Source organism: Thermobia domestica, chromosome 6 (assembly GCF_964235325.1).
Source record: "Thermobia domestica chromosome 6, izTheDome1.hap1.1, whole genome shotgun sequence".
Taxonomy (NCBI): Eukaryota; Metazoa; Arthropoda; class Insecta; order Zygentoma; family Lepismatidae; genus Thermobia; species Thermobia domestica.
Genome location: NC_137459.1, coordinates 185,861,987 through 185,889,870, shown reverse-complemented (window position 1 = coordinate 185,889,870; position 27,884 = coordinate 185,861,987). Strand labels below are relative to the sequence as shown.

General features: G+C 35.6%; 1 protein-coding gene across 2 annotated transcripts in view; it reads left to right on the top strand.

The window, feature by feature from the left end:
• The window catches only part of LOC145688358 (pyruvate dehydrogenase E1 component subunit beta, mitochondrial-like), a 224,927-nt gene that overhangs the window by 35,155 nt on the left and 161,888 nt on the right, over positions 1-27,884 (top strand). For both annotated transcript variants that reach the window (XM_081762507.1, XM_081762506.1), the window contains exons 5-6: positions 1,626-1,733; positions 14,534-14,714. In XM_081762507.1, the coding sequence (XP_081618633.1) occupies positions 1,626-1,733; positions 14,534-14,714 (289 nt within the window). The remainder of the gene's footprint in view (positions 1-1,625; positions 1,734-14,533; positions 14,715-27,884) is intronic.

Below are 27,884 nucleotides of genomic sequence, written 5' to 3'. Positions count from 1 at the left end.
ATGGAATGAGGCTCCTGAGTTGCAGCGCAAAATTTTCGTCAGCAGCACTCTTCTTGGTAGCACAACAGCACTCTTTTTTCGTAGCACCAAGCAGAGAGAATGAGATAGGCGTTGTTGTTTCTCACTCCAAAACAAAGACAATATGGTGACGTGAGTAAGAATAAAATATAGTTCCTAAGAGGCAATTGTCATCTGAATTGAATCAAAGGTTTTATGTGGTGAAAATTTATTAAATAAACGGAAAACTGTAATTAAACTGGATTATGCCTGTATAGTGTGGTATTGATAATTTTCGCTTACAATTTAATGTGAATCAGTGTTTTGCACTGGCGTAGGAATACCAAAAGCGACAGTAACTAGCCCGCGAGAGGAAGCAGTAGTGCGCTACCCAAAATATGGCGTAATGGACGCTCTTCCGAGTGATGCTGCAGGCATCGATACAAACATTGATAAATAGTGACCATATACTGTTTTATTTAATGAGGTGTTACGTAAAAATATTATAAGACTAAATCGCAATCATAGCCATGGAGTAATTATGTTAGAATAATAATAAAATTAATATCGGCAACATCAGCTTACGGACATTGAACCACGCCGTCATAAGAATATCAAAAATGGAAAGAAAAAAAAAACTTTCATCGTATCATCATTAATTGAAAGGTGCTGCATCCTAGTGTCCATCTGCGGGGCAAAGATTTTCATCAAAAATCCACCCATTTCCCAATAGCTTATTTGCGTGTGTGAAACAGTGAAGTATTATGAGTGAAAACGAAGTAGAATAATGTGCGTGTTTGTGCTATACGTGTCAGTGAAAAGATAAGCCGGCACTTCGATAAAATATTATCGTTATTGCTATTAATATATATACATTATCGTAATGATTCAGAAATATTGGCTACTGAAGGTATAACAATTACAATATTCGTAAACGTTATTTTGCATTTAAATATGGATACGTAAGTATTTTATTATGTAGCAATAAGTATGTGAATTGAAGCTTGCGGAAAAGAAATATATTACAATTCCTTGTACGCTTAGATATTTGATTGAATCAAAACGCAATATCTTTTGAATAAATATTTTTTGGGTAAAATCATTATACACGTGCGTTGAAATAATAATTAAGTAAACATTTCTTTTTTATATACTGATGCTCTTGTAAATTGTTTCTTTGGAAATCACGTAATTGAAGACATTAATCATCCAATAGCTTGGTGGTTCGAATCCTGAACTCTATATGCAGTACGCATAGATTTACTTTGAGTGGACTATCAGTGGTATGTAATTGCAGTACAAGGTATAATGTTTGTTTAATCTGGTTGATACTTTATGCTAACCACGTCTACCCTAAGTATTAACGTCCGAACAACTGGCTGTAACCACTAAGCACTTAATAGGATTAGCGTCCCGAACTGGAACGAACTCTATCGACCGTAGGAAATAACGTGAAATTCACCTCATCCCGTTATAGGATGAGCGCACCGATCAAGAACCGACCCCGTTCACGTTATAATTATCCAATGAAATCGTACTTTAATTAACCTTCCGGTACTTTCCTGTTGTCATTCTACTCTTAATCAAGGAGTCTTTGCTTTCTGTATAGTTCTGTATTTTGTTTGCAGGTGAATGTACCAATAGTATTTAGGGGACCCAATGGAGCAGCAGCTGGAGTTGCCGCTCAACATTCACAGTGTTTTGCAGCATGGTATAGCCATTGCCCTGGTCTGAAGGTAAGAAATTAGTTGAACATAAGCAGAACTTCCATGTGATCACTTAAACTTTTCTTTGGGTCAGTTAATCGCAAAAATGGATGAACAGGTTGTCGGTAAGCTTTGTACCATGATCGTTAGTAAGAGAGAATTGATATCACTGAAAATGTGGGGTATGGGTGACTTCAGAGAAAGTAATTCTTTGGGAAGACGAATAATGATTTGAACGAAATTTTTTAAATTCCGTTTTCAGTAGATCTCAATTTAAGTAACATCGATTTCTGGATTAGAGTAGCAAATCTATATATTAAAATGCTAGGTTTATATGTTTGTCGCCAATCCTTTCGACAATGAGGTCTCGGAAACCACAAGTACTAGAAACATGCCGTTTTCACTGGTTGATTCCAAATTTTGTGTAGATTGTCCAATTGTCATTCAAATTTCTCGTAATTGTTCTATTGAACATTTTAAGGTCCGTTTTGAATCCATAAGATTAACATTCTTGGAGGTTGAAACTGTGGTTAGGCAACCAGTAGAGAAGTTACGTATGGCGGGTTGACGGACATTGCAGACGTTTTGCTTAAATCTGAATGGCAAAACTCATTGCATGCTCGTAACTTGAAAGGCCTCAAGAGACGCAATGAGGTGTACTCGGACGGATATGGATTTGTTAGAAAAAATATTTCCACTTGATATCGTGTTACGTCTACAAATTTGTTACAAACTCATTCCAACATCTATACATAGTAATTCACTTCATTTGTGAGTCTCCTATCCTTTACTTGTGAGTCAATCCATCTGAAGCGGTCCAAAGATAGTGAAAATGGTTGCTCGACCATCTCCGAAAACTATAAAAATTTGAGTGTGACGAACCTTGTGTATGAGAAGGTCAATAACGCTATTCACGATGTCGTATGTACAAGTGTGCGGCCATCTTTGTTGTCGGTGGAGTGCCAATTTTGGCATTTTCAAGCGTTTACGAAAACTGCAATTGCTCAGGACGTACGAATTAGACAAACACCAAACAAAAATGAATGTTTACAGGAGAGACTGAGGTACGCGGAAAATATATGCACTTGCTTCTAAATAAATATGCAGGGTTGCAAACCAATACATGAAATCACCAGAAAAAGTACAAAAAATTACACTTTTAAAGGGACTGTATTTTGGAATGGCATAAAGTGGGGGTTCATAAGTTTTGTGCTGAATACTGTTACATGTAGAGTCTGCAGAAATATCAACAGCTATGATACTATTAGCACTAGATTTATGGGAGTCCGAAAGTTGAAGTTTGTGATTTTGATGCCATTTTTGGTGCGTAATATCTCATAAGGGCAAAGTTCTGAAAAAATTGCTGCTTAGGCCACAAAGTAATTCTGTATTTGAATAAACTATTGCAAAAAATCATGACTGATATTACATGAAGAAAAAAGTAAGGACATGGTAAAAACGCGAAGAAGGCACGTGCGTGACGGTGGTCGTAGCGTGGAAAAATTTAAATATTTGGATATATTTCATGCTAGATCTCAAAAACTACGCATGGTGAACCAATTAGCCCGCTTTTGTTTGTGTTCAGTTGTGGAAAAGCTTACAAGTTGCGGTTGTTCCATCTTTATAACTCCATGATCATTGCCACGTCTATATGGTGAGGGAGTTAGCTCACAGTGTGGAACACAAACCTCCACAAAAAGTGACAGAACTTTCTTGGTTACATTTATATGATGATGAAAAACGAAGGATAGCAATTTCTCCAGGCTAATATGAATATTGTTTGGAGTGTTTTGCCCAATGAACACCATATATCACTGACATTATAATTAATTGTGTGTGTAATGTATTTGCTTATTACATACTGCATGCAAGAAGAAAGAAAACACTGATCATACATGAATTAGAAACTCCAACCGGGAGTAGGCTCAATCTTGCAAACGGTACGAGATATTGAAAAAATCTCCTCTTTATGGTACCCCTTGCCGACTTTTATCAAGATGTCCTTCACTTGTGTCTTCAAAGGAACATGTACAGATGTTGTGAGGTATGACAAGGAGATTCATGCTCATATGTTAATGATGGGTTGTGTAGAGAGCGCAGGTTCAGCTAGTCTATATTATAAAATTGAAAGTGACTATGTTTGTGACTCTTAATCTTTTGAACCGGCCGACCGATATCAACCAAATTTTCAACGTAGATGCGGTTCTGGCCTGGGAGTGTTTTAGCTATTTACTTTGACGGTACACCTTGGGGAAGGGGGACATAGAAAAAAATAAATAAAACTTAATAACTCTTGAACCACCCGACCGATCTCAATCCAACTTTCAGCAAAGATAAGGATCAGGCTGAGATGTTTTCTTCATTTCACTTTTACAGTGCAACAAAGGAGAGGGTGAGGGGGGAGATGTATGTCAAAAAAGTAAAAATGAAAGTGACTTTCTTTGTGACTTCATCAACGCTTAAACCACCCGACCGATTTTTAAAACATTCTCGACATAGATGAGGTACGGACCTGAGATGAATTTTTATCATATCACTTTAACGGTAGAATTTAGGGGAGGGGGAGGGATGGGAGAAATGTATAAAAATAAATGAAACTTAATAACTCTTGAGCCACCAGACCTACCTTGATCAAACTTTCAACATAGATATGGTTCGGGCCTGAGATGTTTTCGTTATTTCACTTTTATGGTGCGACCCAGGGGAAGGGGAGGGGGATATATATATGTAAAAAGAATAAAAATAAAAGTTACAGTCTTTGTGACTTCATCACGCTTTAACCACGGGACCGATCTTAATCAAATTTTCAATATGGATGAAGTTTGGATCTGGGGTGGTTCTTATCACATCACTTTGACGGTAGACCTTTGGGGAGGAGGAGGGGACAAATATATAAAAATAAATGAAATTAATAACTCTTGAACCACCCAACCGATCTCGATTAAATTTTCAGCATAGATGACGTTCAGGCTTGGGATAATTTTCTCATTTAACTTTAACGGTGCAACGTAGGGGAGGGGGAGATATATGTAAAAAAAAAAAAAAAAAGCCCGTCTATGTGACTTCACTCTTGAACAACCTGACTGATCTCGATTAAATTTTCAACATAGATGAGGTCCGGGATTGGGATGGTATTTATCTATTCACTTTGACGATAGAACTTACGGAAGGAGGTAGGAGGGGGAGATATATAAAAATAAATAAAAGTTAATAACTCTTGAACCACCGGACCGATTTCGATGAAATTTTCAACCTAGATTAAGTTCGAACATGAGATGATTCTTATCATCACTTTGATGATGTAACTTAAAGAAGGGAAAAGACATTTATAAATGATCAAAAATGACCGATATTGGTGTCGAATCTATAGTTTTTGAGGTCGCTGGGATGAACAGTGACACTTCTGAAGCTATTTAAATCCAAATTCAGCCCCGCAAAAATTGTGGGAGGGGAGGAGGATATATATAAAATCAAAATGACCAATATGAGTGTCGAATTCATACTTTTCGGGGTCGCTGAGATGAACAATGACACTTCCGATGCCGTGGCCCGCAACATAGGGAGGAGAGGGGATATATAAAAATCATCGAAAATGACGAATATGAAGGAGCGCTTTGGTAATAGTAAAAAGTGACTGACTAACGAAACTATTTTTTTTTTTTTTAATTAACCCAGCGAAGCGGGTAATTGACGCTAGTGATTATTATAAACTGAGACGGATCTGCTATTCTTGGGTGCAAAATGCTGTCTAACCAGGTCTTGGCTTGGGGGAAAAAACTCATTTATGAACGATTTCTAAATAATCTATGAATATGTATAAATTTACTTTCAAGAGTGTGTCCAACGAGTTTTCTGCCACTTTCGGGCGCGAAAAAGCAGTTTAGTTATCTCGAGAGAAACTGAAATGAATTTTTATTTTTTGAAATTGAACGTCCCACATTTATACCCTTAGGCTATTGGTAACTGATGATTGATGAAAGTGAATGATTGAGAAATTATTCTTTTGTACTCTTCCACTGTATTCGAACCTAGGATCACGGACACCAAAGGTACATGCGCTAGCCACTAGACCAGCTGGGAGGGCAGTTAGATCTCGATTTTGAAAGAACTCATTTTGGTGTGACTGGTTAGAGTGGTTGCAGAAAATTCCTTTTCGTGAAGTGAAGTTCGGTCGAAAGGAAAAATGATGTGATACCTCGAATGAGAAGCACAGGAAACACATTTATGGGAAATACTCATTTTACTTTTGCGTTAGAAGTGCGATACGTAGTGTATATTGATATCAAGCAGTACTGAACATAAATTGTAGCAGTTCTTTTAGATATTTCACTTTAACTACAGTATACACTTGTTGATTTATGTGCAGAAAATACCTAGGAGATAGCGGTAAAGACTCGTCACAGGACGTGTAATTGGTACAGAATGTTCATATTTCGTGGCTGTGATCTCTACTGTTAATAACTTAGAAGTAAACTGGAAATTTGTAATTTGTGTATTAAAGAGCATTATATCTTTGACAGGAAATCATCTCTGGCTTTGTACTCTTTCAGCGCATCTAAAACATTCTTTTCTTCTCCATGTTTGGTTCATTTTGAATTTGCACGAAGATTAAAAGTCGCCATAGTTGATAACATTTAAAGGATATAGTAAAGTTACAGTTTTTTTTTTCCTCTTTAATATTGTTTGTATAAATTGATCACTGAGAATTTAGTACTCTTCCTTAAAGAAAATCATATTCTCATTGCGTTGCATGCAAGTTTGTGTGTGTATTGTGAAATTATTGACACAATAGATTATATTATGGAAATTATGGATCTGACTGTACGAAACAAAAGTGAGCTATCGTATTGTAAACAGTCTTTGGATATAATCCATATTTTCGAAAAAAAGATTATTGCTTAGGTGTCGGATTCATATTATTTCAGTTATGTGTTTATATATGTGTCATTTTGCAAGAAATTACAAAACTTGGATTTCAAGAAAAAAGCATATTTGTAGATTCAGGAATAGATTGTTCTCTATTTGATCCATGTCCAAAGCAAAAGATGTTGATATGAACCAAAAATAATAACATGAAGTCGCATTATATTTATAGATTTTCCAGTTTAACAGTTTACATTAATTCAAAGCGATTAAGATGCTAATAGGATTTTCGTTAGAAAAAGTCTTGTCTTGTTTCTTTCATGTTGGTAATTCTGTTCTAGAAATGAATTAGAAGTATTTAAACAAAAGTAGAGTCAGCAGTTGTATGAGAAATGTTAGTGCTGACTTCGTTTTTTGTTTTCGTTTGGAGCACCGAAGCCGTATGAGGCATAGACCTATAGCTTAAGTTGGGATTTGAACCACATGAGTTCCCTCCGGAAATAGATTATGAATTTCCACGCCAGACTCGTATGCATCATATAATTTTGTTTCCATATTAATACAATGTACATTATTTACTAAATAACTAGCTGAACCTGCGCTCTCTATACAGCGCATCATTCGCATATGAGCATAAATCTCCTTCTCATTCCTCACAACATATGTACATGTCCCTTTACAGACACAAGTGAAAGAAGTCTTGATAAAAAATCGGCAAGGGATATCATAAAGGGGAGATTTTTTCGATTATTTTTTCTCAATATCTCGCACCGTTTGCAAGATTTAGCCTACTTCCGGTTGGAGTTTCTAATTCATGTATGACCAGTGTTTTCTTTCTTCTTGCATGCAGTATGTAATAAGCAAATACATCACATATACAATTAATTATAATGTCAGTTATATATGGTGTTCATTGGGCAAAACACTCAAAAAATAAAGATTTATCTTAGACTCGAGAAATGCTTATCCTTCCTTCATTATTATTTGTCCATGAAACATACGCCTGAGACATATAAAACCCCAATATACAACAATGTGGTGTTGGAATGTAAAACGCGCAGGATATGATGCTTTAATTTTAACGCTTCCAGTGTACCCTAAAAATGTAATAAAGAAATAATGCCCATGTCTTTTTTAAATATTCAATTAGAACTGGACAATCTACGCAGAATTTGCAATCGATCAGTGAAAACGTCATCTTTCTAGAGCCTATAGTTTCCGAGATCTCATTGTCGAAAGGGTTGGCCACAAACATATAAATTTCCAGAAACATATAGTTTAAAAGAACTCCAAAGATGGCAGCATAGTTCATTTGCATTCATTTTGGAGAAGGTTTATTAAAATACAAAGGTTTTGAACACTAATTTCATATCATAAACTTTATGAAAAAAATATAGTTAACTAATTTAGACTATTTAAAGTACAAATACTTAAACTGTTTGTCTCTGTTAAACGTGAAATCACACATAACCGTAAATAAAAGATTTGAAAGCTAAAGTTATAGGTTGGAACTCGGGCAATTTTAATTGCTATTGTAGCATTTTAATAGATAGATACTGTAAAGTTTAAACTTTCGTTCGGAAACCTTGTCTTTATTAATATTTTTTTCAGAGGTAACATTATTATGATCATAATAATGAGTATACAAAATACCAGCTTTTGTATAGATATTTTACTGGTAATCAATTTACTACATGTTAAGATATGCGAAGTATTTTTTACATTTTGATTGTTTGGAAGTAATTACACATTTTAAAGTAAAGCATTGATGATATATATATATATATTTTTTTTTTTGTGAGCAGTTATTCTCTTTACGTGGTAAATGTGACAAAATTTCAAACATTTGTTAAGTAAATGAATACATTGTACACTAAGTTGATTCTTGTGTACTGTGTTAATTAATTGTGTAAACATTAGTAGCGGTAAAGTTGTTACTAACTGTGTAAACAACAACTATAAAAAGACGGGATGACTAGAAAACAATTTGCTACGAATTCTTAAAATAATCAGATGTAATCTCATGAGTGTTTAACGGATACCAGCAATGTATTTATTTTTTATTTATTACAATGGTTCTTTAACTCACAATGATGAAATTTAGCACAACGATGGAAGTCAAGTGACAATACAATATTCCATTGGTACATTCACCTATTTTCATATATTTATATAGTTTTAACTAACAGTAAGAATAATTTTTAGCTGAACCGCACGGAGATGGATTTGGACAATATTCTATTATATAGAAATGCAAGTGATCTGGTTTGTGATTGAATCACGGGAAAACGGCTGAACCGATTTAAATGATTTCTTGGATATAGTTATCACCTACCTCGAAATGAGTTTTTATCATGTTATTCTGATTAAAATGCGTATTCTAAGAAAGATGGGGAGCAGGGTTCATAATTCATGCGAAAAGTTAAGTATCTCACACGCCCCTCAACACGAAGTTCAGTATATGAACTCTTCATTAAAAGTAAAGGAAAACGTGTCTCATTGTTTTTGATTTTTTTTTCTTTTAAGAGGGGCCTGGGTCAACGGGGCATTATATACCCAAATATATAAAACGTAAGTGTGTATGTTTTAGCATAACTCTAGAACGCCTTGGGAAATTTCCCAAATTTGGTACACTTATCAAAATATAGAAAGAAATACTGTGGCGGTAAGACATTACTAGTACCAAGGGATGAGATGAGAAGGGGTGATATGTAAAACTAATTGAAAATGATCGATGTTAGTGTCGAATCCATAGTTCTCAGTGTCGCTAAGTTGAACAATGACACCCTCGATGTCGTTTAGGTCTAAGATCACCCACTAGTGGGGATAAACACCTCTAGCTCCCCCTGAAGTGGGGAAAGGGATAACATGTAAAGACAATCTTAAATGGCCTCTGTTAATGTCGAATCCGTAATTTTCGGGTTCGCTGAGATGAATAGCAACACCTCAGATGCCGTTGAAGTCCAAATTCCTCTCTCATCGGCATGGGATTGAGGGTCAGAATGGGAATGGCTGGCATGTAAAACTAATCGAAAACAACTGATATTAGTGTCCATTCCATATTTTTCGGTGTCGCTAAGATGAATAATGATAATCTCAAGGCCCGAATGATATAGGGGTGAGAACAGTTTTGTGGTTGGGGTGGGAAAGGGGTGACATTACTAATTTGTAAATGTTTTGCTTTAACTTATAATGGTTGGAGGATGTTCTCAGATCTTGCAACTTTGATTTAATTGTTTCCGACCTCATAAAAGATTAAATTCTGCTCAACTACAGAAGTCAGTTGACAATACAATATTTTGTCGTATTTTCATATATTTTTTATATGTTTGTATATTTTTAACTAAGAACAAGTTTAGTTGGACCGTACGGACACGAACTGTACGGACAGTGTTTCATCCTGCAAACTTTTACTCCGTTATGCAAGCTGAAGTACTTAGGAGTTGGCATGTTATGTATAACATACATGATATCTAGATACATTATGGTTGAGAGCGTGAAAGTACGATGAACTTCAAGAACTCATTAAATATGAAAATATCTTATAACAAAGATAAAATAATAATAATAATAATAATAATAATAATAATAATAATAATAATCAGTGCTATCGGCATATTACATTCAACTGAGAAGTTGCTTTGTTTGCAGATCTAAATTGGCATATCGTAAAAACAATGGTAGGCATTTCTTTAAACCAAAGTCAGATTTACTTAACTAAATGTGGGTTGGTTAGATTGTAGTTTATCGTCCCTTTCAGCAACGAGATTATATGAGACGTGGACCTACAACTTGATGTGGGATCTGAGCCACATGAGCTCCCACTGCAAATTCCCCGCGCCAAAAAATCAACTAAATGCCGTTTTGAAGAGTTGGTAGGTGTGTGGAGGAGTTCATTGCAAGTGAAAACAAAGCCAAAATTGGTGACCACGGTTTGGTATTTTTTTCTTGTACCTTTTATGAAATTATTGGTCCAACGTATCCCAATTAATTACGCAAAAAAGCTACTCAAGGGTTTAGTTCAGCAAAGATGCTGTTGCAGATTGTTATAGTAGAATTGTTGCTTTAACTTGGGGTGTTTATGGGCTTAACCAGAAAGTTTGGAAAAGAACTAGGTATTTCAGGAAAGTAAAACGTCAAAATGCTTTACTATAAATCAAATTTGCTACCAAATTAAGTGCGTGGAGAATCATGTTTTAAAATAATAACAGAATAATTTACAACAATTTGTTTGCTATCACAGACTGTATGAGGTTGAAAACTATACGTATGGGGAGAATATTGCACCATCACTATAATCGTACATATCTTTGTATGTCTTCGATTTTGCAAGAAAAAGAAATAAATTAAACAATAAAGAAAGAAACAGAAAGAACAAGTAGGGCATGACTTAAAATTTATTAGGTATCATATGCCCTACAAAATAAAGTAAGCCTCGCCCTACCCTAACTGAGGCTAATTATTAAAAAGAGGAGAGAAAATCATACGAACTTTAATATATATATATATATATATATATATATATATATATAAAGTAGAGAGAGAATTATGAGTTTGTCTGCCATTCAATAAGACCATATGAAATGGTAAAGGCAGATGGAAGTGAAGGCTTAAAAAAGATTAGAAAAAAATGTTCTTTATCAACCGACTTCTTACAAGTGCAGTTTTTAAAGTACTCGCCCTTGACTTCTTACGATGTAATTAAATACAATGTATATTAACTACGTAATAGACAAAGAGCTAAATTCAAGTTGCGTATTTTGGGGAGATTGCATCGAAATAATACATGAACTTCCAGTGCTTCGAAATGCGGCCCTGGTGGCTCAGTGGTAGAGCGTTCATCTCTGGTGCATAGGGTCCTCGGTTCGATCCCAGCTCGCGCCAAGTTAACTTTGTGGTGGACAAATACCGTGTGCGTGGGTTTTCTCGGGGTTCTCCCGTTTCCTCTTACTTTCTTCATTCCATCATTTCATTCGTTTCTCATCATCAACGTCTTCTTTAGCCTAGCCGGCATAACCGCGGGACGTAAAACTTAGATTTCATTTCATTTCATTTCTAGTATTCCGAAATTTGAGCTGCTTTGAGAAACGCTTGTTAAGATATTAACTGATATTAATATTTCATATCAATTGCCGCTTTATTTTTTGAGCTCAGCACGTTATCGGGGAAAATGAAGTCAAGATTGTCCACAAAGTCGAGGGGAAAAATAATATTCTGTATTCATAAAAATGTTTTATATTCATAGCGAATAAAAATTGCTGTAATTCATGCGCACCCCTAGTCTTCGTTCGGGTTTAACGACACTAACACCACAATACGGTGTAATTAGAAACCTCAAGCGTTCCAGCATTTAATGTTTAAAGCTTTATGATGCAATTATGACTAAAAAGTAGAAAATAAAATAAAATAAGATGTTTTTAAAAACATGTCTTCTTTAGAAATTTAACAAATTGTACTATAAAAATAAAAACAGTACAAATCGTAACAAAAAGTAAAAGAATGCGGCAAGCAAAGCATTAGCCTTTAGCCCCAATTTCATCTCCTCATGAATTTGCTCGAACTTGAGTGCAAGCGATAGCGTTGATGCATAGAACACGACTCTGAAGGAACCAGTGTGGTCAGATGCACCATTCTTGCATTATCGTGTTCCAAAGTGTGGGATGCCACGAGATGGCGCCAGTATCGAGGCGCAGCTACGAGATCGCCTCTTAACGCCTCGAGGGTATTTGTATAAAGTGTGAAGTTATCACGTTATAGTGGTCATAGATATAACCCCGTATCGTATTATACTCGTTGATCAAGCTCGTTGTTGCGAGTCTGGAGCACGTACAGTAGGATGTTGTTCACACATGGCCACCATTATTTGGTACTTCCCTTTCGGCCACAAGTATGAGTTTGTTGTGCCCGTTCATCGATAGTCCAACGTTTCTCTTTGCATTGAAAATGCTTCCGATAATGAGGTTGTTTCTGATTGAGTTTCATAAACTAAAGTGCCACGTCGATCTCAACCTCGATGCTGGCGCCATCTCGTGGCATCCCACACTTTTGGAACACGATATCTCAGGAATGGTGCCTCTGACCATTCTGGTTCCTTTACAGTCGTGTTCTACGCATCGGAAGCTATCGATTGCAATCACTCTGCTGCATGGGGTCCCTGGTTCTATCCCATCTCGCGCCAAGTGAACTTTGTAGTGGGCAAACACCGTGTGCATGGGTTTTCACCATTTCATTCATTCATTTCTCATCATCACCGTCTCCTTTAGCCTATCCGGCAAAACTCAAAGATTACATTACATTGCAATCACGTTCGGGCAAATTCATGGAGAGATGAAATTGGGACTAAACCTGGACGCACTCTTTGTCGAGAAAATCACTGTTTAAAAAAATCAATTTATGCATGAGTAAAAAAGAAAACCATGGGGCGTACAATCTCGTATATAATCAATTTATAAAATTTTCAATACTTATGTAACATTATATATAAATATACCTCAAAAGGAATGTTATAATAGTATTATGCAATATATATTAAAGAGACATATCTGTAAATTATTTTGTATACCAATAATAAAATAAGGACAATAATATGATACTGTATATCTACTAAAATTTAATATTTTCTATATTATTAATTATATACAGTAAAAGCATGTAATATGTGGAGAATATTATTTCATACTATGAAATGTTATATAGAGTTACAGTATATTTATAATACTGTGTACATTATAGTTATATAGTGATAAAAATAATGTTATATTACATTAGATTTGAAGAATTTATAAATTGTTGTATATGAGAGTGTTACCCATGCTTTTCTTTTTAATCATGCATAAATAGATTTTTTTGAATAGTGCTTTTTTTTCGACAACAGAATTATTTCTTGCATTGCTTTCTGTTACGGTACAATTTGTTAAATTTTTGAAGGATGCATGTTTTAAAAAATATTTTTTTCTTTTATTTCTACTTTATAGTCACAATAAAATATACTTCCTATCGTTGTAGAATTTTGTTTGTTTCTTTTTGAACTCTTACTGTGAATGTCTAAGTTCATGCACCTTGCTTCGTCTCACACTTAACCATTTAATAATACGATCATTAGACAACAGCAAATATAAGTGTATTCCATAGACGTATAGTGCCTTCTGTAAAAGATGAAGTAAAAGTTCCTTTTATGCGGTGGAATTTTCAAACTTTACTCAATGAATTACGTTTGTGAGAGTGAGAAGTTGTTAAGACTTGAAATTTTCGTAAGTATTGAAAAAGTCGAGTACAATTGTCAATAGAAGTGTATATTTACCCTTTACATGTTTTGCTAATAATTTGGAAAGATAGATCTCTAAAAATCTATATGCAATTTTCTTTGACGTATAGTTACTTTTGTAAGTAATTATGTGTAAATTATCGGAAACTGTTTTTAACCCTTAACTAGTGTGGTGGGTATATGCTGCGCAACTGGTGTGGTACGGGTCAAAATGATCCAAACATTTTTTTAAGCTAAACATACTAAATATAGAAGACGAACAATGTGAAAACATTTTTTAATGTTTATTCACATTTTTAATGTTTATTCGCCATTTGTGTGTATTTATTTAATAGCAAATTATAATACAAATTTTAGAAAAATATACTAACCCGTACCCCAATGAAAATTATTCATGCAAAGTCTTACTCGTTACAGCGATCTGACTCGTACCACACTAGTTAAGGGTTAATTTGGTCCATTTGTTCCAAACATATTGACGAAAGAATAGGGATCAAGTAAATAAACACTTTTACTGACAACTATATTATTCTGATTTAATGTAGACATTCTTGGTTAGAATATTAACTTGCAAAATAATGATGTCAGTAAAAATAAAGACAAATATTAAGAATTCTATGTTTTGTTTAATGTATGTTTTTAATTGATTAATCCTTCAAATTGAATTTGAAATAATGAACGGTAATAAAGCGTGTGATTACAGGTAGTTTCGCCATACACATCGGAAGACGCTAAAGGACTATTAAAATCTGCCATTAGAGATCCTGATCCTGTTGTATGTTTAGAAAATGAAATTTTGTATGGAAATTCGTATGAGATGTCCGATGAAGCTATGTCGAAAGACTTCACTATCCCAATAGGAAAAGCAAAAATCGAGCGACCAGGTATGATATACTTTGACTGATACTGACATATTTATAATTATGTGAATGCGTGATATATATATATATATTATTATTATTATTATTTTGTTGTTTTAGACATAACATGAGTGAAAGATACCAAGCAAAAAAAAAAAAAAAAAAAAAAAAAAAAAAAAAAGATCAAGAGGAAATGATTTATGCAAAATAATCTACATCGGAGCAAGTAAAGAAAAAAGTGAGGCACTTCAGGTCGGAAGCACATAAGGAGCTAAAACGAATGAAGTAGTAGTCAACAAAGAATTTGGATATGGAAGCATTAATCAAAAAAGCAAGAAAATCATTTCACAGTCGGGACTTGCATCTTGGTGAACTTGTTCTTAGAATAACATCAAAAACAGGTCAATCTTATCACGTACAATAGTGGTTTCAGTTTTACAGGTAGACTACATGTTACAGAACAACCGCTTAAGGATGTGGTGAACTGTAAGATTGCTTCAAGCGACCATGAGTACACTGTGTGGAACCGCAGACTCGTCCTCGACGCATGGACATGTTAATTAAGTACAGGAAGTACAAGAACAAGACAACAAAGTGGAGGAGAGAGAAAATGGTTTAAATTAAAAGATAAATAATGTAGAATTAAAACTTACCGTATACATCGCGTAATGTCCGGGTGTTTTTTTACTAAAACTGGGAAGCGAACATACTACTTCGGACTTTACTTGGGTCGTTCGAAAAAATGCTCAGTTTTCTGTCATTGATTTTCGATATACAAACCTTCGAACCATCTAATGTGTAATAACAGTAATTTATTGAATGAAGGATACCTTCACGAGATCATAAGGAAACTTCTCTCCTTTCCGTAAAGTTCCTGTCGCCTACTGAAGACAGAACAGATGCATTTTTTTCCTTGAAGATGTATATCATTTTTTAAAAATCTTATTACATAGACGAAATCACCCTTCATCATGACTAAAGAGGAATAAAAAGTCGTGATGTACAGGAAGTTAAACAACGAATTACGAAGGGAAGCAGACAAAGCAAGGGAAGACTTTTACAGAAGAAAATATGAGGACATAGAAGAATTAAAAAGAGTGGGAAAATATGAAAAAATATACAAGGAAGTGAAATCTATGAAACTTCGGAGGTAACAAGGGAGTATTACGATGGCAGTAAGAAATAAGAATGGGAAGGTAGGCAGCGAGACAAGTGGAATCTTAGGAAGATGGAAAGAATATGTTAGAGGACTTTAATGAGAGTAGGGATAGACCATGTGGCCTAGATGTTGAAGTAGAAAATGAATATGTGAGGATGATAAAGGCGAAACAAGGAAGAAAAGTCTATTTTGTGAAACCGTGAATAAAGGGTTGAGAAAGAGACTTATAAAGTGCTTTGTGTGAAATATTGTACTGTATGGATAGAAACATGGACAATACGCAAAAATAATGGAAAACCCTATAAGCTTTTGAAATGTGAGTATGGAGAAGAATGGAGAGAACTAGCTGGGTCGAGCGGAAAACGAATAAGAGAATGTTACAAATATTGGGGGAATAATATCTAAAATTATTATTAAGAAGAGGAAGAGAAACTGGTTGGAACTTTAGCTAGAAGGAAGTGTATCATCAGGGACGTGCAAGAGGATATGGTGACAGAAAAAAGAGGAAGGGGCGAAGTAGAGTACAATTGATGGACGATATCAAAACAGAAAAATCGTACGTGGAGACGAAGAGGTTAGCGGAAGATCATGGAGTATGGAAGCTTCTCAGGTACTGTAAGTGACCTGCCAATAATGGCAGAATACCTATTATAATTATATAACATGACAATGCAGACCTAAAGTAGTTTAGTGTGTAATACTATGGTCATGACATGATGGATTTCGAATGAATAGAAATAAAGGTACAAGGGATTGAAAATTTAACTTTTTATAGGCCTTTATTTCGAAAAATTCCTTAGGTAAGTACCTCATTCGATTACATAGATAGTTTTCAGTAGATGTGAAGATGACAATGCCATTTAGAGCAATTTAATATCTGAAACCGATAACGAGATATGCTGAAAAGTTTGCAACACTGCTTAAAATTATGTAATTCAGAGAACTTACCGTAATTACTCCTACCTAAAAGTATTGTTGTAATGTTAGCGAAGCAAAGTAAATCAAAAATTGCTTTAAAAAGTTCTCACGAATACGTCATTTTAAGCAGTAGAGTAGAGTCCCGCAAACTCGACACTCCATAACCCGATCAGAGTTCCGAAAACTTGACACGCGTTAACTTTAGACTCTTTGCCTTCATAAAGTACGTACTTCTTCTCTGTTTAAGGGTAATTGGGCAGCTAATTCTCTGTTGTATTCTCAGGCAACCAATACATACAAGTACAGGACTGTATTTTCTGAGGAAATACTCGTACTTATTCTTTTTTTAAATCCCATTCCCGATAACTCGGCATTTTCACAAATTCGGCCACCCTTCGGTCCACATTAGGCCGTTTTCGTGGCTCTACTGTGAATAAAATTTTACCATTTCTTTTTTCATATCTCCCGAATGGTTTGAGGTATCAAATCGCTGTAAACGGCATTATAATCTTTATGTGTATTGAATATCATGTACATGGTTCACTGATACTTATCTAAACAGATTTTTCGAAACAGTCATATGATACCGTAGCATTCAGCAACAAGGTTCTCTGGGTATATATTACCCCATCCGTTTTACTTGCGTTATTACTGTTGTAGAATATTTCAGAATGTTGTTTTCCGATATTTGTGATACTGTAGCGTCCTTAGTTTGAGACAAGTATGGTATTGCCTGTTTTCGTTTCACGTGTAGATTTGAAATATGTAATAACCTAAAGTAGTGTTACTTGAAAAAATACAACTTAATGTTGGGTTTGAAACACTATTAACCTTGTGGTATCATAGGGTATGCCAAATAATGTCCCTCTGCCGATATTTGCATGATACAAAATTTTAGCATTTTCTATTCATTAGTTAAAAAGTTACAAGGGCGTATCAAGATAAATAGTCCACCGTGTGGCCTGTTTTAATCTTTCCATTGAAATATCTCGAGAACGATACGTCATAAAACAAAAGGAAAAGTTCCATATTTCAAAGGATAAAATGCACTTTTGCCAACATTGCTCCTCCTCCTCCCCATAAATGGATTGGGTGGGGGGTAATTGAAATTTCAAGTGACAACTCCTACTTCTTTTTTGCAGATTCGGGTTCTCCGGAATGAAATACGTATGGTTTGTCTGAAACCTTTTGTTACACAAGTAATGGAGCTTACCGAGTAAGATTTGATATGAAGAAATAGCAACTTTTTCGCAAGTCTTTCGCGAAACACGCGTTCAAACAACTCAGTTTTTGGAAGTTACAACCATTTGAATTTGGCAGCAAGCTTCGCCATTGACACTCAGTTAACACAATGGGGCCGCGATGGCTCAGTGCTAGAGCGTTTATCTCTGATGCGTGGAGTCCCTGGTTCGATCCAGCTCGTTCCAAGTGAAATTCGTGGTGGACAGACACCCTGTGCGTGAATTTCCGTGGAGTTCTCCCGTTTCCTCCTGCTTTCTTCATTCCACCATTTCATTCATTTCGCATCATCAACCGTCTCCTTTAGTCTAGCCGATATAACTATAGAACCTGAAACTCAAAGATTTCATTTTCATTTTTCAGTTAACACAATGTGAGCAAGGCATTGAGTATGCATTTGCGTTCTCTCACTGAAGCTCATAGCTGGAATCACTTCTACAAGGTAATTGGAAATTTCAGTGGACAACATTTGCATTAACTCAGTTAACCTGATTTTTGATATCTCCATTAGCGTACCTGCCTGTCAGGTGGCATTTGGTAGGTCGAGCGTGGACATGAACCCTTTCCTGACCAGCCACCCGGACTATGCTTTTCCTCAGTCTCACCAGGCTAGTGGCGGAATGGTACATTCTGCCTTTCAACATCCTTGTCTCCCCTATCCTGGCCTGAGCCTTAGATACCTAAGAGCCATAGAATTATTTAAATGTAATTCACATTAATTCATTCCCGTTCACTGAACATTTCAAACGTCTAATCATCTTGCATACTTACTTTAAATCAATAAACATAAAGAAAACAATGTTATATGAATTATTAAATAACACAGTACCAATATATATATATATATATATATATATATACAAGACCGTTCGTAGTAGTTGTTATCCACATATACAGTATCAACAACTTTCGTTGTTTCATTCTGAATAGTTCAGCAGACACTTGTGACTCAAGACAAATACACAAGCACATTTTGCCTCCAGCCTTCACACTGAGACTCTACAGACGAATCCTGTTCAATGAGTCAAATAAAATACATTTTCAGCATCATAATATCTGCCTAAAGCAAAGATAAATACTTATGTTATCTACAAATGTAAATTTCTGACGAAAACTTCCTCTTACTTACGTTTCGTGTTATTCTACGTATTATTATTATGGCTTGCTTTCCCGTTATTCTTTCTATTATTGTCTGAAATAAAGAGAACTATGAATGATTACACTCCGAACGAAATTGTCGATATGCTACTTATTTTGGGTGAATCGTAAAAATTGTCAAGCTGCTACTTGGTATCAAATTTGATATTAAGATCGACTGTTACCGACTTAACACAGTTATTCGAAATATTGAATTATGACCCTGTGAGGTGGTCTGACACATGAAAGGTCAACTCGCAACTACGACGATGATGCCCGACTGATAACAGTTTAGCAACAATTTACATCAGTCCTCATATTAATATCAGACAGAGAGGGAGATAGGAATACCTAGAACAACTGCCCTTAAGCTCATGAAAAATCCGAAATATCGTCCATATCACATAAATTTAACCGAAGCCCTTACTGTAAACGTGTTTAAATGTTCGGAGTTTTGTCAGTGGATTAAAAAAAAAAAAAAAAAAAAAAAAGTTTTCTGACGAAACTACATTTCGAAATACTTGCGAACTCATAGGTATAATTGTCACTACTGTTCAGATCTCAGATGTCACTAGCATAGGGCAGTAGATGCCCAACATCGTTGGAGTGTTAATGTGTGGTGTGGCATGTCAGTGGTTATCTGTTTCGTCCACACTTTTTCGATGGAAATGTGACGGGAATTTTTCTGGAATTCCTTAGACATCAATTGCCACATACGCTTGAGAATGTGGATTTATAGACAAGATAGAATGTGAATTCGGTAAGATGCAGCGCGATCCCACTTCGCGCGAAGAGTAGTGGAATATTTGAACACGCAATTCTATGGGAAATAGACTGGAAAAAGCGGACCAGTACTATGGTGTGCACGGTAACCAGACTTTTATCTGTGGAGGTACTTGACAAATGTACATGAACGAAGTCAACAACCAGAGAAAGTCTGTTGAAGCGAGGTTGATTAGCATGTGCACAAATCCCACGAAACGTTTTATTGAAAACTGTAACACATTTTTGGAAAAGAATTAATTTATGTATTCAGGCGAATGGACATGTCGCTAAACAAAATATGCAATAGATTTTTTTTTTTCATTTTGTTGGTACGCAAGAGGCGAAGGGACTCACGAAGAAAAGGTATCCGACAAACACCGTGCACACAGCGGCTGGCAAATTCATACGTTTGTAACTTCCAAAAACTGCATAGTTCATACGCGTGATTTGCATAAAACTTGTGTTCTTTTTCTCATCTGGTCATACTCGGGAATAAATATGGGTATTTCCATTTAAAACAAAATTTTCATAATTGTTACTCATTACAGCGCCATCAATCACTTGTGCATCAAAATGTTTCAGGCAAACCGTACATTTTGCTTGCGTAGAAATCGAATCTACAATCAAAAGTAGCGGTTGTCATTTGAAATTTCAAAGTTACCCCCGCCTCACCCTAGGGGTAATTTTGGGAAAAATGTTTCCCCATTCGAAATTTGGAAGTTTCTCCCCAAACATTCTTTCTATGTTGTGTTATTCCTGAAATATTTCAGTAGAAAGTTCAAAGTGGGCATCTCATATATATATATATATATATATATATATATATATATATATATATATATATATATATATATATAGATAGATAGATAGATAGATAGATAGATAGATAGATAGATAACAAAATATGTAAAATTAAATTTAAAGAAATGATTTTGAATAGTGCCTTTAGGGAAACGGGAAATTCATAAGACTTCTAGTTACCTAATGTAAAAGTTATTAGCTCCTGGAAAACAAATAGGATAAATTTTCAGAAAAGATATAGGGAAATAAAGGAAGTTTGTATTGAAGCCAGGAAGACAAGAAGGGGCTCGAGCAAAGAGACTAGGAAGAGATGAGACAGTCAAAATACCATAAAGAACTATAAAGGATAATCAATAACAGCAAAGAAGATCGTAAACCCACAAAGACAAAAGCATACAGGAATCCGTATAAAAATTTGGAAAAGGGAGATCAGAAGTTCCACAAGACATCAAAACAAAGCAACAAGAAATATAATTCAAAGTGAAGCAAATTAAGGGAAGAAAAAGGAAGTGCATAGTAGATAGAAAGAATATTTCTAGTAAATGCTGAATAGAGGATTATTGTAATAGCAGAAGGAGTAAGAAAGACATCGTGGAGTATGCTGCATCCTGATGACTCTATACGACGTCAAGAATAAAAAGCAAAGATAAATTGGAACAATGAATTAGAACTCGAGGAGGAGGAAAATTGAAAGTAAATATAAATGAAACGAAGTGTTTGTAATGTATTGAGAGTAAACAGTATAAACATGGAAAGCCAAATGGAGGAATGAATCAGGGTACTCTGGTGTAGAGGTTCAAAAAGCTCTAAATAAAATAGAGAATGGGAAACCTATTAAACCAGGTGAGAATGTCTTCGGTGAAGATGATGTCAAAATGCTCTGATACTTGGTTAAGAAAATATTTGTACAGGAGAAAATTCCTGATGGGTTGAGAAGTATAGTTGGGACGATCGACAAGAAGACATTGAAGCATGAAAATATTGTAGAGCAGAAAACTTTTTTTTTTTTTTTATGCAGTGCAGATATTGGCAAGAAGTATGGATGGGAGATTGAGAGATGAGGCCAGATTGCAGGAAAAAGAAGTCCAATTTCATGAAAGAAAACAATATCGGATCCCGTCATTGGGTTTACACAAACAGTGGAGAGTTACTTCTAGTTATCACAGTCTTGGGAAAAGTTTATGGTAGTCCCAAGGCAAGAAGTATGGAGACACTTTTAAGAAAGGAATACTTTGAGGAAAGTGGAGTTGCACCATGACTCAACTCTGGGCTCATTCTTATCCATGTAATTAGTTGGTTGGATGGGAGTGTATCGTCCCTTTCAAAACCGAGGCTGTATGAGACGGGGATCTACAGTAGAAGGTGGAATCCAAATTACCGTAATGTATTCAGATTTTAAGAATGTACCATCAGGAATCGAATTCAGGGCGTCGTTCACCGAAGGCTTGTGCGCTAGCCACTAGACCAGCAGGGAGGGTTTATGCACGTAATGATTATTGTAATAACAGAAGGAGTAAGAAAATTAGCACCGTGGAGTATGGTGCTTCCTGATGACTGTACAAAGGCAAGAGTATAAAGCGAATATAGATTGGAACAATGAATTAGAACTCCAGAGGAAGGAAGACTGAAAATAAATAGAAATAAGACAATGTGTTTGTACTGTAATACGGAAGTAGACTATTCTATCTGATTCTTGATGGAGTAGACATTAAGAAAATAGAGCACTTCATATATATTTACGATCAGTCGTAGATGTAAGAGAAATATAGAAATCAGCACTCGAATACAAGGAGGATAGAGAAATTGGAATCAAATGATAGTTCTTTCAAATTCGAAGATGCCAATTAAGCTGCAGGGAAAAGTGTATAAGACTTGCAATGATGTATGTCATAGTAGCAGTAACCCTGAATATAACAAACGTCAATAGAATGAGGGCGTCAGAAATCAGTGCTAAGATGGATAAGTGGAGTAACTAAAAGGCAATCAAGAATGGACAAATAAGAGGTAAAGTCGAGTTCCAGACCTAAAGGGAAAGATACAAAGTACAATGCATACCATGTTATGTTACGAGAAGCAATGAGCACAACATAAGAAAAATAATGAAGGAGGCAAGATGTCTTAAGGAAAGAGGTTTTAATAAAAAGATGAGGGAGATTATCGATTGTGGTAAAAAAAAAAAAAAAAAAAAAAAAAAAAAAAAAAAAAAAAAAAAAAAAGTGAAATTGGCAAAAAAGAATTTTGATGTGAAATGGGTAAAATACAGACAATACGAGGATCGGCTGATAAGTTCTCGGCCCGACCCCCTCCCGAATGTACTACCCTGATGTAATTGATGTCATGTGAAATGTTGATCCTTTATATGTTTTAAGTACCAAATTTCACGATTCTGCCATGAACGGTTTTTATTTTACAGGTAATTGAATGAACCATGGCGGAGCCAGATGTCAAATTCACCAAAGAGGAGTTGCGAGGTGTAATGAAGTTGTTCTTCCTGCAACAGAAGTCGCCCAATAAAATCCATGGTTTCATGCTAGACACATTGGGCGGACAGTGCCCTTCATACTCCACTGTGAAGAAATGGTGTGCGAACTTCAAGCGTGGTGAATTTTCAACAGAAGATGGTGACAGGTGTGGCAGGCCAGTGTCAGTGTCAACTCCGGAAAGCGAAGATTCATGACCTGATTTTGAGCAACAGATGGATTTCGCTTCAGGAGATAGCTGACAAAGTGCACATATCCAAAGAACGTGTTAGGTCAATAATCCATGATCAGTTGGACATGCGCAAGCTTTCTGCGAAATGGATTCCGAAATGTTTGAACGCGGACCAGAAACGCGAACGTGTGAGATCATCGCAGGTGATTTTACGGCATTTTACGAACTCCAAGGACGATTTTTTGAATCGGCCTGTTACCCAGGATGAAACGTGGTTGCATTCATTTGATCCGGAAATCAAACAGCAGTCATGCGAGTGGCGCCACTCAGGATCTCCAAGGCCCAAAATATTCAAAGCACAAATGTCCGCAGGGAAGGTGCTTGCCTCAATATTCTGGGATAAGGATGGTGTTTTGCTCTTAGACTACCTTCCAAGTGGCCAAACCATAACTGCAGAGTATTACTGCAGTCTGCTGGCTAAGGTAAAGGACGCTATTAAAGAAAAGCGCCAAGGAAAGTTGACGTGAGGTATCTTGTACTTGTAGGACAATGCTTCCGTCCACAAGGCTGGCAGAACAATGGATTTTCTGAGGGACCTAGGGTTTCAGTGCATTGACCACCCACCTTACTCGCCAGATCTTGCCCCTTCTGATTATTATTTGTTTGCAAAACTCAAAACAGCACTGAAAGGACAGAAATTTCACAGTGATGAAGAGGTTATAACAGCTGCAGAACAGTTTTTTGCAAACCTTGAGATTTTTTTAAGGGGTTGAAGAAGTTGCAGCATCGAAGTGCCAAGTGTGTTGACCTTCGAGGGGACTATTATTGAATAGCCTCACACTTTCATGCCTGCAGCTCAAGTCCTTCTGGGTCGGGCCGAGAACTTATCAGCTCACCCTCGTAGCGACCCTATCTGAAAAATAGGAATGCTGATAGAAGATTGTTTATAATTTATTTTTAGACTCCGGAATCACTATTTTGAAATGGTAACAACAATTAAATATTATCATTCAAGTTTGTAGTTCTTCACCAATAGGCGAGTTAAGAAGAGTATTAATAGTTGCCGTTTTGGTTGTTGACAAGTAAACCGCTGTGTATGTATCCTCGTCGCCATAAGTGCCTTTACATCGCAGTGACGGGTATGTGACCGCGCAGTACTCCAAGGAAGGGATGGTTGTATAAGAATTTGTGATTAATTTTGAAGAGTTTTTATTTTGACTAGGGAATTAACATAGGTGAAGGGAGTAAAAACACAGATTTGAAGCATCAGTTCACTGTTATTGAAGCATCAGTGCACGAAAAGATTCGTATTCTCAGTTTTTCTATTTATTGTTTTATATGTTAAGTTAAACACCACAATATGTATCACTGATATCGCAGATCGTATTAATTTTTAAAATCGTGTTTGTAATCTATTGTCAAAACATTCATCTCCAGACATGATGTAGAGAGAAGAGAAAGAGATACGTCATCTGTAATATATGTATATGTGATTCACTAAGTAACTATAGAAATTAGTTAAAGGACACATAAGAGAGCGAAAAGGAGGTCTAGAAGTCTGAACTTTTTAGAGACGTCCTAGATAGGTGAAAATATAGTTAAAAATTGCAAAGGGTATCATGTAATTTACCTTTCTTTTCTTATATTCTAGTATACTTTTTCTTTCACATCCAAACATCTCTATTCAGAATTATGAGATAAAGGTGAAGAGAGAAACATTTCCATTTCAAGAATTATATCAGGAAAAAAATCGTTTGACTCAGACTAGACTCGAACTCGCAAACCTTGAATCCATGGCTCAGCGCTCTACCGATTGAGCTAACAACTTCTGTTGGAAAAGCCTGATTTCTACAACTACCGGTTGCTGAATGGTGTGTATTAACCAAGTTTGCCGATATAATTGCTTCATATAGCTATTGCAATAATAATAATAATAATAATAATAATAATAATAATAATAATAATAATAATAAAGCAGAAGAAGAAGAAGAAGAAGAAGAAGAAGAACAGAATTTAAAAAGTCGCATATGTTAAAAGTTTGACGTGCAGAGTAAGTCCTAATGTGAGATTTTATTATTTATATATAATAAATGTAAGCGTGGTTTGTTCGTGCGTGCTACTCAAACTGCGCAACTCACTACCTAGTCCCATAAGGGTAGGTACAGTAGCCTTGCGTCCTCCAACCGTGAAGAATATTTGGGTTTGAGCCTATGCGTGTCCTAAGAGGAAGGAAGAGATTGAAAGAAAGAAAAGTGGTTTAGAAATTATGCAAACGTAGAATATCTCACGAGGTGAGGTGATATAGAGTTCAGCGTGTCTTTCAGCTACTACTCTATACAAGACGTGCATCTACGACTTAACGTGGAACCAGAACCACACGACTCCTGACGGGAATCGAAACCCGTATCACCTCTAGTTCTATTATGGGAGACACAGGAACATGTAAAAATACTCGAAAATGAACGATATTAATGTTAAATCCATAGCTTTTGAGTACATGAATTATGTATGATACCCTCTATATCGTTCACATCAAAGTTTAGCATTATCGGCATGGAGGTTTAATGGGAGGGGTGAAAATTAAAAATTCCTAATTGAAAGATATGAGTGTCTATTCAATAGCTTTTGGGGTCGCTGAAATGAATAATTACACTCCCGATACTATTAAAGCCCAAAGCTTTACTCTTTCGTTAGCAGGAAGTTTATTCATTTACTTAACTCAGGACACCTTAAAGTTAAGGATATGAAACTCGATGCATATATTTCTAATTCAAAATTATTATATACGTATTGTAGCTTAGACTTCTAAGGAGGGGAAGGGACAATTTACGCAATGATTTCCTTCACATTCGAATAAACTACTGCCCCATGATATTGCGAAAACTCATTACAAGTGGTGTCATTGCTAATAGTTTTCCGTATTTGTTTATATCCCTACTCATTTATAACAGTACGGTATGTCATTTTTCCTGTGACGGGAGCAACACCTAAGCGAGCATTCAGTAAAGTAAATGCCATTAAAATCTATATTCATAGCACAGTGGTGCAAATAAAGTTGAGCTCTTTGGCAATCTTTTGCACGGGAAGCGAATAAAGCCACCACTTTGGAAAAGTAGCTAATGAATTTCTCTCCGAAAAATCTCACCCGCACATTTATTTTACAGGTGGTGGTTTATAGCTATACTTAAGTTTGTTGAAATTGCTCCAGTGAGGCGAGACACTGAAGTCATTCGTAATAAGGGGGGAAGGGACATGTAAAAGTAGTCAAATATGAACAATATTAGTATCGAAATCATAGTTTTCGTGGTCGCAGATGAATAGTGACGCTGTCGATGTTGCTTAGGTACACCTTGTCTCAAAAAGGTTGAGCGCATTCTTTATTGCTGTTTCGAGGCAAAAATTTTCTAAGTCCAACTTCGGGTATCTTCGGGAAAAAGTAAACCAGGTTCGAACCTCGAAGCCAACCTTTGCAACCTCGGGGAAAATCTTGCAGATGTGTTTTTCTTCTTTTAAATATAATAAGACTTGTTACCAATTATATATAAAAAAGCAACATTGATTGAAATACTTAATGATACAATATTTCGAAACTGTATTAATGCCAGCACATGCTTGTTTGTCATTTTGCTCTCCATACTTAATGGAATATTTAGATACGTAAACGAATCTTTCCATATGTAAAAGAATGGTGAAAGTTAACACATAGAACATTATTCTCTCCTGAGTACTAAAATAAGAGTCAAAGTAGAACAAAAACAGCGTTTGCAGTGGATATGAATGTAATTATTATCTTAAATACCGTTATATATCGCTAGAAGTACTGTTCGTGGAGCGCTTGTGTTAGCTCAGTGGTACGCCGCTGGATTTCAAGTCGTAAGGTCGAGGGTTCGCTTCCGATCTGAGTCAATGTTGTTTTATGAAATTCTATGTTCTGCAATGCATGAAAAATTATATAAAATAATTACATTAAAATACGTTAGTTGTATATATATAACATATAATCATTGCAGAACATAGTGATTATTATGTTTAAAATATAACAGGTGATCACAGTACGTTGGTATTCTATGATAAATGTGAATGTTAAATACAAATTAAGAAAATAATATCATCTCAATAAATAAATTATGTAGTGTATTTATTTGCAGCTATTTGTCATATAGGGGTTACTTCTGAACATTCGTATTACAGCATGTCATTGATATTCTTGAAAAATTATCCGAGGCATAAAAAGAGGGTATAAACAGAGAATCCAAAGTCGGAACGCTCGCAAGAAATTCATGAACCCCAAAGGTCACGTGAGCAGACTGGAATTGTCCTTATGAAGCATGCCACAGCAGAAGGTCTTTACATAGATTTTCAATTCAATACCTGATATATGCTTTTGCAATGTGGAAGTGGTGATGCCTATGGTCGCTCTCTCTCACTTTCTCGCTCGCTCACTCTGTATTTATATATATAAAAGTGGATGTATGTGTGTGTTTCGACATAATTCTGATATGTCTAGAGCAATTTTAACCATA